General features: G+C 42.1%; 1 protein-coding gene across 1 annotated transcript; it reads right to left on the bottom strand.

Annotated features, from left to right (window-relative positions):
- Positions 1-2,295: 2,295 nt before the first annotated feature.
- On the bottom strand, positions 2,296-12,392 carry LOC145401066 (uncharacterized). Its single transcript, XM_080273438.1, is given in 5 exon segments — positions 2,296-3,297; positions 3,632-3,809; positions 8,631-9,625; positions 9,744-9,879; positions 11,749-12,392. Coding segments are annotated over 5 exon segments (2,955 nt in total).
- Between the last annotated feature and the right edge of the window lie 1,601 nt (positions 12,393-13,993).

The raw sequence follows: 13,993 nt of genomic DNA, 5'->3' as shown, positions 1-13,993 counted from the left end.
GGTAAAAAAATAAAAAAAAAAGTAATGTTGGTATTACAGTAACTCACTTGGATGTTTAAAGAGCGAGTGCTTTAAATTGGTAATAGCTACTGGGGACATAATTGCAATAGCAGAGGAAGAGTGTCATGTCTGCTTATTGATATTGTTAGGTTAAACGTGTACTAAAAACTTCTTTGGTGTAATGCAGTATTGTTGGTGGCGGAAATGGTGTAGGCCTATTAAAAAATCGTTGTACTGCAAACTTATACTGTTTTCAGAGCAGACGATTCAAATCTTTGCGATGTATACTTACTGCTGGTGGTAGTGGTAGAGAGGAAGTGTTGTCCAAGTGGAAGCAGGAGCTGGACTGACGTTTGCCTTGATAGGTCCCTATTCTTATCTTGTAGCAGTACCCCTAGCCTCGCCCAAAGGTGACGTACGCAGACTTGATAACAGATTAGCGTTGGTGTTAGTTATGAAATGTGATAATAAGACGCTACTGGGTGTTACATGACCACTTACACGCATAAGCACACATACCGGTACATACGTACATTATCTTACATACATACATACAGTACATGCAGTCTCGTCCACGTACACACCCACTTACACACATATGGACAATTTTCAGACACACACACACACACACACACACACACACACACAGTCTTTCTCTCTCTCTCTCTCTCTCTCTCTCTCTCTCTCTCTCTCAGCCGTCAGTGGGGGTAAACCCGAATAAATCCTTCCGTCTCTGGGCTGGATTTTCGCTGCAATAAACGTACCACCCACGGCAAACCACTTCTATGCCATGACGTATATAATGTTCAGGTCTTGCTAACACCAGACAATCTTTTCTAGGAGGGCCTTTTAGAACGTAGAGATACATATGCAGTTGCTTCATTAACCCCTTCAACCCGAGGACGTATTTTCAGTTTTATCCATGCTACCTTTAGACATTTGTGATATTTTTAAAACGTCAGATGGTTTTATTCACCTCAGTAGTAGCTTCCCATCATTACAAGGTTAACCTATTCTGGCTGACATCTTTTATATTTTAATCAATGCTGTCACTAGACGATTTTATTTTGATTACCAGAGAACTTTTCGACCAAAGGGAGGTACAGAATTATAGTGTTCATTGAGCCCTTCAGCAAGAGAGGTACGCGATTCACGCAGCGCTCAAAGATATCCATAGAAGTACATTGAAGTAAATTGTGTGCCAGAGGAATGTCTAAAAACAAATATGTGACTTGTAGCCTTCATGAATCTGAACACGGTGCATGATAGAGTGGATAAGTATGCATTATGGAGGATTTTACGGGTAGGCGTTAGAGACAAGGAAAACACCCACACATTCTTGCTGATTACAACACAACCTACGTTTACACCCATCTCTCTCTCTCTCTCTCTCTCTCTCTCTCTCTCTCTCTCTCTCTCTCTCTCTCTCTCTCTCATTACCAAGGACTTCAGTACCGTTAATGTAAGCTATATAAGGGTCATTAAGGAATATAGATAAGTTATGCCCCATTCCAGCCTTCACACACACACACACACACACACACACACACACACACACACACACACTAGAACCAATAAATATCTGGAAGTATTAACATCACTCAAGGTTGAGGGAAGGCCGAGAGTAGGTTTTCCTTTATTTATTACTTTATATTATTTTATTTATGTACATAGTGGGGGTGTACAATTATGGTGACTTATCCCTTTACACTTTCAGCGTTACGAACTGAAGTATGATGATGATGATAATAATGATAATAATAATGATAATGATAATAATAATAACAATAATAATAACAATAATAATAATTTAATAATAATAATAATAATAATAATAATTTGGATGAATAATGTTTTTTTCAGTATGTATCTGTTTGTTTATTTATTTATATATTTGTTTCTTTACATGATACAAAGGTAATTAATTTTGTTTTTTTATAGTTAGAGCTTAATCAAGACTTTAATAACTCATACATTACTTGTTTACTGTAAACTGACTATTATGGCAATACACTGTATGTTCAGGAGTACATGTATGCAGTAGATTTAGGAGTTACAATTTGAGCGATTAAGGTGCTCTCCAGACACAGGTATACATGATGTCCCAAGAAGCGTGTGCCGTACCGTACTTCATTAGATTAGCCAATTAATTTTGATTACCAAATATTTTATCAACTTTGGGTCAGTTCTCAGCCGCTATGGAGGTGAAATATTAGGTGAAGTTTGTCCTCGACTGAAGAGGAGCGGTGTTCAACTAGACCTTATTTTGAAGTCGCTGACTGAGAGAGTTTGTTTTTAAAAGCACTTTCTGTGGACGATGGTGGGGCCTATCTCATCGTACTCTTGCCTACTAATCCACATCTGCTTGAACGTGGAAATCGAGGCCAGGATGGACCCGCCAAGCCAGATGGAATATTTGCGTTTTGGGTGAGCGATGATCTTGATTTTCATGGAGGGCGGTGCCAGGGCGGTGATCTCTTTCTGCAACCTTTCCGCAAATCCAGGGTACATGGTGGTGCCGCCAGCTAGCAAGGTGTTGGCGTATATGTCCTCATGAACTTCATTGTGGCAGCACATGATGGAGTTGTACATTGTCTTGTGAATTCCAGCTTTTTCCAGTCCCAGGAAGGATGGCTGGAAGAGTGCCTCAGGGCAGCGGAACCTTTCATTGCCTATTGTGATAACGTGACCGTCGGGAAGCTCATAGGATTTCTCCAAGGTCGTAGAAGAAACAGCAGCGATCAACTCTCGCTCAAAGTCGAGAGCCACGTAGCATAGCTTCTCCTTGATATCACGGGCAATTTCTCGCTCGGCTGTTGTAGTGAATGTGTAGCCTCGTTCATTTAGGACTGTCATCAGATAATCGGTAATATTACGACCAGCAATGTCCAAACGTATGATAGCATATGGAATGGCGTATCCCTCATAAACAGGGACAGTATCGGACACATCATCACCAGAGTCCATGACAATGCCTGTAATGCGACCAGAAGCGTATAGTGACAGCGCGGCCTGGACACTTGCATACATGGCCGGGGTATTGAAGGTCTCAAACATGATCTCAGTCATCTTTTCCCTGTTTTCCTTGGGGTTGAGTGGAGCCTCCGTCAACAGGACTGGGTGCTCTTCTGGTGCAACACGCAGCTCTTTGTAGAAAGTGTGATGCCAGATCCTCTGCATGTCGTCCCAGTTAGCGATGATACCGTGTTCAATGGGGTACTTCAGGGTGAGGATCCCTCTTTTGCTCTGTGCTTCATTGCCTACATAATGTTTCGTTTCCATCCCTACCACCACACCCTGAAAAAAAGAGAGGTCTAAGTTATTCTTGGAATAGCAAGAAGTTCACTTACCATAACAGGACTAAAACTATATTCATTCATAAATGTCTCAGACCAGTATCATTGTCAGCTTACAAGGGTGTGTAGCAACGCTTCCATTTCAATCTATTTGTGTATTTCGTGCCTTAATATTCACTTGTATTTTATTTATGCAGACTGTTTCGATAGTACGAATAATAAATTACGTACAAGGAAATGGCAAACTGTGATATGCAAAATAAATCTCTAAGGAAGAGATGCGAAAGAAACCCCTTAGTTGGCGGGAGTTTTGATAACCGGATAAGTTTGCTCACGTGATGGCGGGGACGGCCAACAATTGATGGGAAGACAGTCCTGGGTGCGTAGTCCCCAGCAAACCCAGCCTTGCACATGCTCGATCCATTGTCCACAACCACGGCGCTAAGCTCATCACACATCTTACTGAGGAAATATACGTTACTAAGAAATTATCGCGTTAATAACAATCTCTGTCTTTTTCACTGTAAACTGCTTTTGTACCCGTTAATCTGTCAATGGCCAGACGCCTTAAACCAAGAAGGGGTGGCCACGAACAAATTAATTCCATGTCACCTTGTTGTCTGCCATCAGGTTGTCCTTCCTTCAGCTCCCACCACCCTCATTCATACACCTCTTCACCCCACCTCCCCACGGGTCTCCCCCTCCACCTCACATGCATACACCGACCGTCCTAGTCAGTTTCTCATTCTCCAGTTTCTCCACATTGCCAAACCATTGCAAGATTGTACATCTCATACTTTCCAGGACATTCGTAGATGCAGGGGCAGTTCCAGTTTAATTGCAGGTTATGTGAAAAATATTGTCCAAAAATTATTTCGAGATGTTGTGATATCCTACTGCCGTGAATTGATCAAATGAAGAATCATAGCCACATCGCCCACTACTCCCCTTTACACCATTTCCACCCTTCTCCAATCATTTGACGACTTTTTTTTTTACGTAAGATGAAATTAAATATAGAACAAGAAAAATTATACACCTGAGTACAGGTGTCCTCCACTCATAAAAAATCTTTAACAGTTGGACTTTAACTGCTGTGGGTCGAAGTTTGAGGGGGAACTAATCTGGGGAAGCAAGTTCCAAAGAGAATCCATTCGGGGATGAATGAAGTGCAAAATACGACAAACCAGCAAGACCCTCAGTAATAATTAACTGCTGTGCTTACAATAATCCCAGTATTAGCTAAGATCCATTACAAATATAGCCCCTCACTTAGTCACCACTTGTCGCGTCCTCTTTTCCGCTCTCTCCTTCAACGGAAATGTTGCGGAGACGTCGCCACTTACCTACCCACACCCTACACCCCAGTTCCACCCCAGAATCCCTTACCTCACTCCTCACTCCAACCCAACCCACCTCCCCCTCACCAACCTCCCCCCACCCCCACCGCCACCCAGACCCCCGACAAGGACACAGTGCTATCAGTGGCACTCTAGGGGGCTGGTTGGAAACGTTGGTGCTTTATTGTTCGTCGCGGTAAACAGGAAATCACAGTTATTCATGAGCACTTCTGGGAGTATTGTCATCTTCAAATAATAAACACTTAATCTTTGGTACAGTGTCTTGATTTCAGAGTTCTGTGATTTGTTCCAATGAAAGAATTATGCCCATATGAGGAAAAGTTGTTTATACAGAAGATTCAGCAGTTTTTTGCCCGACTTGGGTGCCGTACATGAAGAGGGTCCAGTTTCAGCCGGAAATGTTATAAACTGTGAATTTGAAGCATTTCCATATTTGGGTATACTTTTCCCCATTGTTTAGTACTGTTTGTCAAGCATGCCATTTTGGTTCTGACATAGTGTAGTTTATTATTATTATTATTATTATTATTATTATTATTATTATTATTTTTATTATTATTATTATTATTATTATTAAACGAAAAGTTAACATTAAGTGCTGCATTAGCGTAAATGATATGCATAAAACAGGCTTGTGTTGTGGACCATAAATATGCAGTTGAGAGAAGGCAGACCAGGGCTTTATAAGTAACATACAAGGGAAGATTAAGATGTAAACCACAAAGAAAATCATCAAGGAAGAGGTATATATACCGGGGAATCTTCCAAGGCCTTGAGAATGCCTTACCGTAACCCTGCATAAATGTCAACTCTACCTGGGGACTTATAGTTATTATTTCGACATAATTTGCACCAGTAACATGCAAGAGGATACTGAGATTTAACGTGCAGAATAAATCGCTAAGGGAGGGGTATTACGAACGATCAGAACCACTTCGAATACGACTCCAATGCACAAAATCGAACCTTACCTGAGATTGCGTGGTGGTGCGGTTGTGGAGGTGGGGGTGTGGCCGGGAGACTAAGGGACAAACTCCCCTGATAACACCCACCCCTTATCTCCGGCCTTATCACCGCCCCAAACCCGGTCAGGTGGTGTGGTGGTGTTCGCTGATCGGTTTAGGCCGAGGTTACGACGTTGACAGTTAATTAGACCATGACGCTGGTGACGTTCTCTCTCTCTCTCTCTCTCTCTCTCTCTCTCTCTCTCTCTCTCTCTCTCTCTCTCCTTGTTAATTCCTTTAGACTGTGCTTGGTGTTTAATGCAATGTGATAAGTACTCTGTCTGCTTGTCTGTCTGTCCGTCTGTCTTCAGTGTTACTAATGTGTACAGTGAAGTAAGGATTATAGTACATCTATCTTGTAATGAATAATATATGTCTTTTTTTTTATTCTTGTCTCTTGAATTTGATTATTAGATCACGGACAGAGTATTATTATTATTACTACTACTATTTTATAGGGTCTGGCCAAAGACTTGAGAGCCCGTTCCCTATGGAAGAGCTTTTCTCCCACATGTTTCACACCATATGTCACCACTTCAACATTAGTACTCACCCTCCGTATTGAATACATGCTAGAGCTCTTTCAGAGATAAAAGGTGTGGTGGAAGTAGCAAGGACAGGTGTGGTGGAAGTAGCAAGGACAGGTGTGGTGGAAGTAGCAAGGACAGGTGTGGTGGAAGTAGCAAGGACAGGTGTAGTGGAAGCAGCAAGGACAGGTGTGGTGAAAGAATCAAGGACAGGTGTGGTGGAAATAGCAAGGACGGGTGTGGTGGAAGTAGCAAGGACAGGTGTGGTGGAAGTAGCAAGGACAGGTGTGGTGGAAATAGCAAGGACGAGTGTGGTGGAAGTAGCAAGGCTGATTTTATGGCATGTCGATGGGTCTTGTAGAATATCCGTGGTGTATTTCAACGAAATAAAATTATAATTGTTCTCTGTCGGAGTGTTGGATCAGAACAATCCTTTCAGACAACATCACCTGACCATCCCCACTCCTCAAATACACGAGTACTATGGAGCATTAAATCCTGCAAAGGTGCTGGAGAAAACCATCCCTCAGATCCTAAGTCTTGGCCCATTTATTACATGTCATAATATTAGACTGATTGCACGAAGATTGTGCTTTAACACTATTATAACTGTCCTGTATGACTTAAGTTATGCTGAATAATAGGATTTGAAAAATCTGCTAATGCCCGGAATTTCAAAAAAGTTTATTTGAATGCGGAGTATGAGTGATGACTGTACCGTAGAACTGGGAGTTTGTAGATGTAGTCATAGCTCGGATGTGTCACGTGATGAAACCTAAAAGACGTCGCTGCAAATATTTAAAGACAGTATGTCGTTCAGAGTATTATAAATGCAATCCGTACTTGTAACAGCCTGACACACACCACACTATTTATTAGATGAAGTTTAACATGATAAGGCATCTGATCATCTACCAGAGAAAGAAACAATGTAAGTGTATTCATAGACATATATACTGTCCTCTATGAGAGACAGACAGTACGCTGCGAGAGAAGGAATGAAAGTAAAAGACTGGCTGACAAGAGAACGGAGAAGCCGGAAGAGAGATGTTCGACTGAGTGTACAAAAGGGCGAAGGTGAGTGAGAAACTGAAAAGAATGTCTGCGAAGTAAGTGGACTTTAGAAAGAAAGAACGAGTATGAGGGTGAATGAGAGAGTTTGAGATCCTGCTGCGAAGTGAATCGATAAATAAGATTCTGGAAACTGTATAAGTGTGTCAGGGAAACAGTAAGAGTGTTTGAGTGAATGAGTTAGAGAAAATGAGCGAGGGTACGAGTGAGAAAATGTAGGTTAATAGCTGTCATTTTGATAAGGCGAGTATTAGAGTGAAGGAAAGAGAATGTGAGTGTGAATGTGTGATAGTGTTAGCGTGTTTGTATCAGAAAGAATGAGTGCAAGAGTGTCTAGGTGAGATTTAAACAGTGAGCGATAATGCAAGAGTGAATGAGTGTGTATGAGAGAAGAGTAACTGAATGTGAGAGTGAATAAACGTGTTTATGAACGAGTGATAATGTGAAAGTGAACAGCAGACTGTGAGGGAGTAACTTTCCTGGTTAGTATTACAGTGTAAGAGATTAAGTAGGTATTGGAAAGTGACAGTGATGGCGCGAATGTAAGATTGTTAGTGAACGTGAGTGTCTGAGTAAACTATTGTGAGCTAGTGTGAGAACTTGAGCGAGCTGTATAGGGCCCGAGTTGGTGAAAGAGTGACCGTTTGGTGGGTATGAATATGAGAGAGAGAGAGAGAGAGATAATGTATGTATGTACGTATATGTGAGTAAAAGGCGTGTTTTCATAAACAATTTCCTTATTACACCGTATGCATTATTACACATTACAAAGCCTATTCATATTTAGCATGTGTCGACAAACAGTGTCTTAAAACAAGGGAAAGAGACCAGAAAATAATGTGTCGCATCTCTCCTGATTATGACCCTCTGAGATGACCTGGATTATCGTCTGACTTGATTTCTTTATGTTTATGCAATATTAGTGGTCATTTTTTCTGAATTCTTCTTCGCTTCTTCTAGAGCCGCGCCCACATCAAATGCTTGCTGTCACAGGCGGGCGTTTTGCATCACTGTTGGCCAAAGAAGTCCTTGTCCACAAAAGTCCCCCTTGGAGGCACCCGTGCCATGCAGAATTTGGTGTGGAGCAGCCTAAAATTCATCTTATATAACTGAAGCAAAAAATAGCAGTCCCTTCTCTGTATCCATCTACTTTATACTCGCTTACAAAACAATTGTGAATACTGTGTGTGTGTGTGTGTGTGGATAATATTCTTACTTGTTCTCGTGTTCTTGAACTCGAAACTGACAAGAAACTTAACACATTTTTTAGAAATAAAACTACTCGGTTTATGGAAATTTCATTTTATTTGTGTATTGGTAGCACTTAAAGCTTTAATTTATCATGTCCAGGTAGTTTGTATTTAGAAGCACTTCTTGTGAACAATGGACGGGCCTGACTCCTCGTATTCCTGTTTGCTGATCCACATCTGCTGGAAGTTGGAGAGGGAGGCCAGGATGGACCCACCGATCCAGACGGAGTACTTGCGCTCTGGAGGAGCGATGATTTTGACCTTCATGGCAGATGGTGCAAGGGAGGTGATTTTCTTCTTCATCCTGTCAGCAAGGCCGGGGAACATGGTGTTGCCGCCAGACAGCAAGATGTTGAAGTACAGGTCCTTTTGTATGTCCAAATCACACTTCGTGATGGAGTTGTGGGTGATCTCGTGGATGCCAACGTTTTCCCGATCCAGGAAAGATGGCTGGAAGAGTGCCTCAGGGCAACGGAACCTCTCGTTGCCGATGGTGATCACCTGACCATCAGGAAGTTCGTAGGACTTTTCCAGGGAGGAGGACTGAGCTGCTGTTTTTATTTCTTCCTCGAAGTTCAGGGCCACATAGCAGAGCTTTTCCTTGATGTCACGAACAGTTTCTCTGTCCTTTGCCGTGGTGAAGGTGTTGCCTTGCTTATTTAGGAGGGTCGTGAGGTAATCAGTGAGGTCACCACCAGCCAGATCCATTCGAAGGATTGCGCAGGAGACAGCGTACCCATCATAGATGGGCATAGTGTGGGACACACCATCACCAGAGTCCATCGCAATACCAGTGGTGCGACCAGAGGCGTACAGGGTTAGCACACCATGGAGGGAAACGTACATGGCTGGGGTGTTGAAGGTCTCAAACATGACCTGGGTCATCTTCTCACGGTTGGCCTTGGGGTTGAGCGGAGCCTCTGTCAGCAGGACTGGGTGCTCCTCAGGTGCCACATGCAGTTCATCATAAAAGATATGATGCCAGATTTTATCCATGTCGTCCCAGTTGCAGACAATGCCTTGCTCGATGGGGTACTTCAGGGTAAGGATTTCTCGCATACTCAGTGCTTCATGACCCACATATGAATCTTTCAGCTTTTTGCTTACCATCAGACCCTGAAAGGAGGGAGCCTCAAGTCATTCTTGGAACCTCAAAAGCTCACTGAAGACATAACAGTTAAAACAAAATCCTTGTGTAAGCATTTTTACGTAATACCTGGGTACTCCTGCTCACCTGGTGGCGGGGCCGACCAACGATGGAGGGCAACACAGAGATGGGAGCATCATTTCCAGCGAAGCCGGCCTTACACGTGCCGGAGCCATTATCCACAACCAGAGCGGCAGCTTTGTCATCACACATTTTTGTGTTGCTGTTGATAGAATTTCATGTAACAAAATAGTTCCTGGCGTTTCGTATTTTAGCATTATTATATATTCTTTAATTCAGATATAATTTCATTTCAAGGTTGAGTGAATGCTGAAAAGAGGGAAATACATGGCGACAGTTAATGTTATTATGAGGGTATTAAGTTACTAAGTCAAAATGTTTTCTCTACCGATGTCATTGTGTCTTAGGCAGCATCAGAGCACCCTCCCTCCCCAGCACAAGCACATTACTAACCCATCAAATTAAAAAGATTAACAACTTCACACCAAGGTACCCTTGCTTAGTCTTGAAAGCTTGCAGATAACGTTGCTTTCTGGCAGTAATGTGATGTCATAGTAGATCATAATCAGCACCATTTCACACAACCAATTATAGATTCATACACTCGTAAGGATATTAATACTTTTGAATAAAACTTAGGCCACACCAGGCTTAGCTGTAATGATTAAGTTGGTATCTATGCATTTATATATATACAGTATATATATATATAGATAGATAGATAGATAGATAGATAGATAGATGTATATATGTATGTATGTATCAGTGTTTAAAAAATCTCAACAGTGCCTGATCCGATACGTACATTGTGTTCGGGTCTGGCAAGAAGTGATTTGATTTGGGTGCAAATTGAGGTTAAGTCAAAGAGAAGAGGTCCAGGAAGCGGCGTTATATGAATGCCTTATCCGATTTGGTTCAAAACTGGAATGTTTTGTGTGTTGGTCTGGAAAGACGTGATTAATTTTGGGTGCAGATAGGTCATAGGTCAACGTCAAAGGTCATGAGTCAAGGTCAGGTCATGAGTCGAGGTCAAAGTCAGAGGTCATGAGTCAATGTCAAAGGTCATGAGTCAAGATCAAAGTTCAGGTACGGTGTTATCTTTTGAATGCTTGATCCAGTGTAGATAAAAATTGGTGCACTGATTGCGCGGGAGGATGGAAAGAAGTAAATTGATTTTGGTTCGGGTAAATAGGTCACGGTCGTGGATTAAGGTCATATTTCGTTGGTAGTACTCTAGGTCCAGTATGACAGTATGGGAGTATGTAACTTGTGCCGTACTAGAAGTTACTATATATGTTATGCCTGATTACCTAAGTACATAAATAAAACTGATTCTCTTTCAACCTGCAAGATGGCTGGACGGTATCAAGTAATGAATGTATTGCAATTCGCATTAGAAACAGCAACATGGCTTCTTTCACAAGTCAAGTTCAGGTTATATTGTATATTACAGTAACTCAGAGAAATTACAATATGATACATAGAATTACATCGGAATATATGATTACAATGACTAGAAAAAAAAAATAAAGACGGAAATATTAATCATTACAAGACAGATGTACCGTAATCTTTACCTCACTGTACCCATTAGTAACACTGCAGGCAGACAAACAGACTGACAGGCAGACAAACAGACTGACAGGCAGACAAACAGATAGAGAAACACTCAGACAAGCAGACAGAGTGTTGATCACATTGCATTAAACACTAAGGCCAGTCTAAAGAAAATAACAAGAAGTTTGTAGTGACTGACGTACTGTGAGCTGGCTGGAGTGTCGCGAAGTGAGGAGGGAATGTGTCATCAGGGTACAGGCTGTATTATCTTATCTACACTCAGCTAACACTTTATCTCTCTCTCTCTCTCTCTCTCTCCCTCTCTGCATCATTAAAGATCTCAGTCTGCTTCTGGATGAGGATAATGATCTTCATTATTAGGTCGCGGACAGAGTATTATTATTACTACTGTTTTTTAGGGTCTGGCCAAAGACTTGACAGCCCGTTCCCTATGGCAGAGCTTTCCTCCTACATGCTGCACACCATATGTCACCACTTCAACATTAATCCTCACCCTCCGTATTGAATACATGCTAGAGCTCTTTCAGAGATGACAGGTGTGGTGGAAGTGACAAGGACAGGTGTGGTGGAAGTAGCAAGGACAGTTGTGGTAGAAGTAGCAAGGACAGGTGTGGTGGAAGTAGCAACGACAGGTGCAGTGGAAGTAGCAATGACAGGTGTGGTGCAAGTAACAAGGACAGTTGTGGTGGAAGTTGCAAGGACAATTGTGGTGGAAGTAGCAAGGACAGGTGTGGTGGATGTAGCAAGGACAGGTGTAGTGGAAGCAGCAAGGACACGTGTGATGGAAGTAGCAAAGACAGGTGTAGTGGAAGCAGCAAGGACAGGCGTGGTGGATGTAGCAAGGACAGGTGTGATGGAAGTAGCAAGGACAGGTATGGTGGAAGTAGCAAGGACAGGTGTGGTGGAAGTAGCAAGGACAGGTGTGGTGGAAATAGCAAGGACAGGTATGGTGGAAGTAGCAAGGACAGGTGTGGTGGAAGTAGCAAGGACAGGTGTGGTGGAAGTACCAAGGACAGGTGTGGTGGAAGTAGCAAGGACAGGTGTGGTGGATGTAGCAAGGACAGGTGTGGTGGAAGTAGCAAGGCTGAGTTTATGGCATGTCGATGGGTCTTGTAGAATATCCGTGGTGTATTTCATCGAAATAAAGTTATAATTGTTCTCTGTCGGAGTGTTGGATCAGAACAATCCTTTCAGACAACATCACCTGACCATCCCCGCTCCTCAAATACACGAGTACTATGGAGCATTAAATCCTGCAAAGGTGCTGGAGAAAACCATCCCTCAGATCCTAAGTCTTGGCCCATTTATTACATGTCATAATATTAGACTGAGTGCACGAAAATTGTGCATTTAACACTATTTTGACTGTCCTGTATGGCTTAAGTTATGTTGAATAATAGGATTTGAAAGATCTGCTGATTCCGGGAATTTCAAAACAGTTTATTTGAATGCGAAGTATGAATGATGACTGTACCGTAGAACTGGAAGTTTGTAGATGTAGTCATAGCTCGGATGTGTCACGTGATGAAACCTAAAAGACGTCGCTGCAAATTTTTATGAAAATGCATAAAACAGTAAGTGGTTCATGTTCGACAGAGAGTATAAAAGACCGAAAGTGAGTGAACAATTGAAAAGAATGTTTGCAAAGTAAATGGACTTTAGAAAGAAAGAATGAGTATGAGGGTGAATGAGAGAAAGTGATTACTTGCGACAGAGCAAATCAGTAAATAAGATTCTGGGAAACTGTATAAGTGTGTCAGGTGAACGGTAAGAGTGTTAGAGGGAATGAGTATGAGAAAATGAGTGAGGGTACGAGTGAGAAAATGTAGGTTAATAGCTGTCATATTGATAAGGCGAGTATTACAGAGAATTAAAGAGAATGTGAGTGTGAATGTGTGATAGTGTAAGCGTGTTTGTATCACAAAGAATAAGTCCAAGAGTGTCTAGGTGAGATTCGTGAGCGATAATGCAAGAGTGAATGAGTGTGTATGAGAGAAGAGTAACTGAATGTGAGAGTGAATGAACGTGTAAATGAATGTGATAATGTGAAAGTGAACAGCAGATTGTGAGGGAGTAACTTTGATGGTGAGTACTACAGTGTAACAGATTAAGGAGGTATGGGAAAGTGACAGTGGTGGCGCGAATGTAAGATTGTTAGTGAACGTGAGTGTCTGAGTAAACTATTGCGAGCTAGTGTAAGAACTTGAGCGAGCTATAAAGGGCCCGAGTTGGTGAAAGAGTGAGTGTTTGGTGGGTATGAATGTGAGTGAGAGAGAGAGAGGGGGGGGGATGCGTGTATGTACTGTATGTATGTGTATAATAAGCGTGCTCTTATAAACAATTTCCTTATTACACCACATGCATTATTACACATTACAAAGTGTATTCATGTTTAGCAAGTGTCGACAAACCGTGCCTTAAAGTCTCTAGGGGAGGGGACCAAAAAATTATGTATCGCCCCTTTCCTGACAAGATGACCTAGATTATCGTCTGACTTGCTTAAGTTTGTGCAATATTAATGTCTTTTTTTCTTAATTCTTCCTCGCTCCTTCTAGAGCCGCGTCCACATCAAATGCTTAATGTCACAGGCAGGCGTTTTGCATCACTGTTGGCCAAAGAAGTCCTCGTCCACAAAGGTCCCACTTGGAGCCACCCATGCCAGGTAGAATTTGATGTGGAGCAGCCTAAAATTCATCTGATGTATCTGAGGCAAAAAATAGCAGTCCCTTCTCTGTATC

Source organism: Coenobita brevimanus, chromosome 54 (assembly GCF_032717465.1).
Source record: "Coenobita brevimanus isolate Jiangsu-jjx chromosome 54, ASM3271746v2, whole genome shotgun sequence".
NCBI lineage: Eukaryota > Metazoa > Arthropoda > Malacostraca > Decapoda > Coenobitidae > Coenobita > Coenobita brevimanus.
This window is presented reverse-complemented; position numbering and strand designations above follow the sequence as displayed.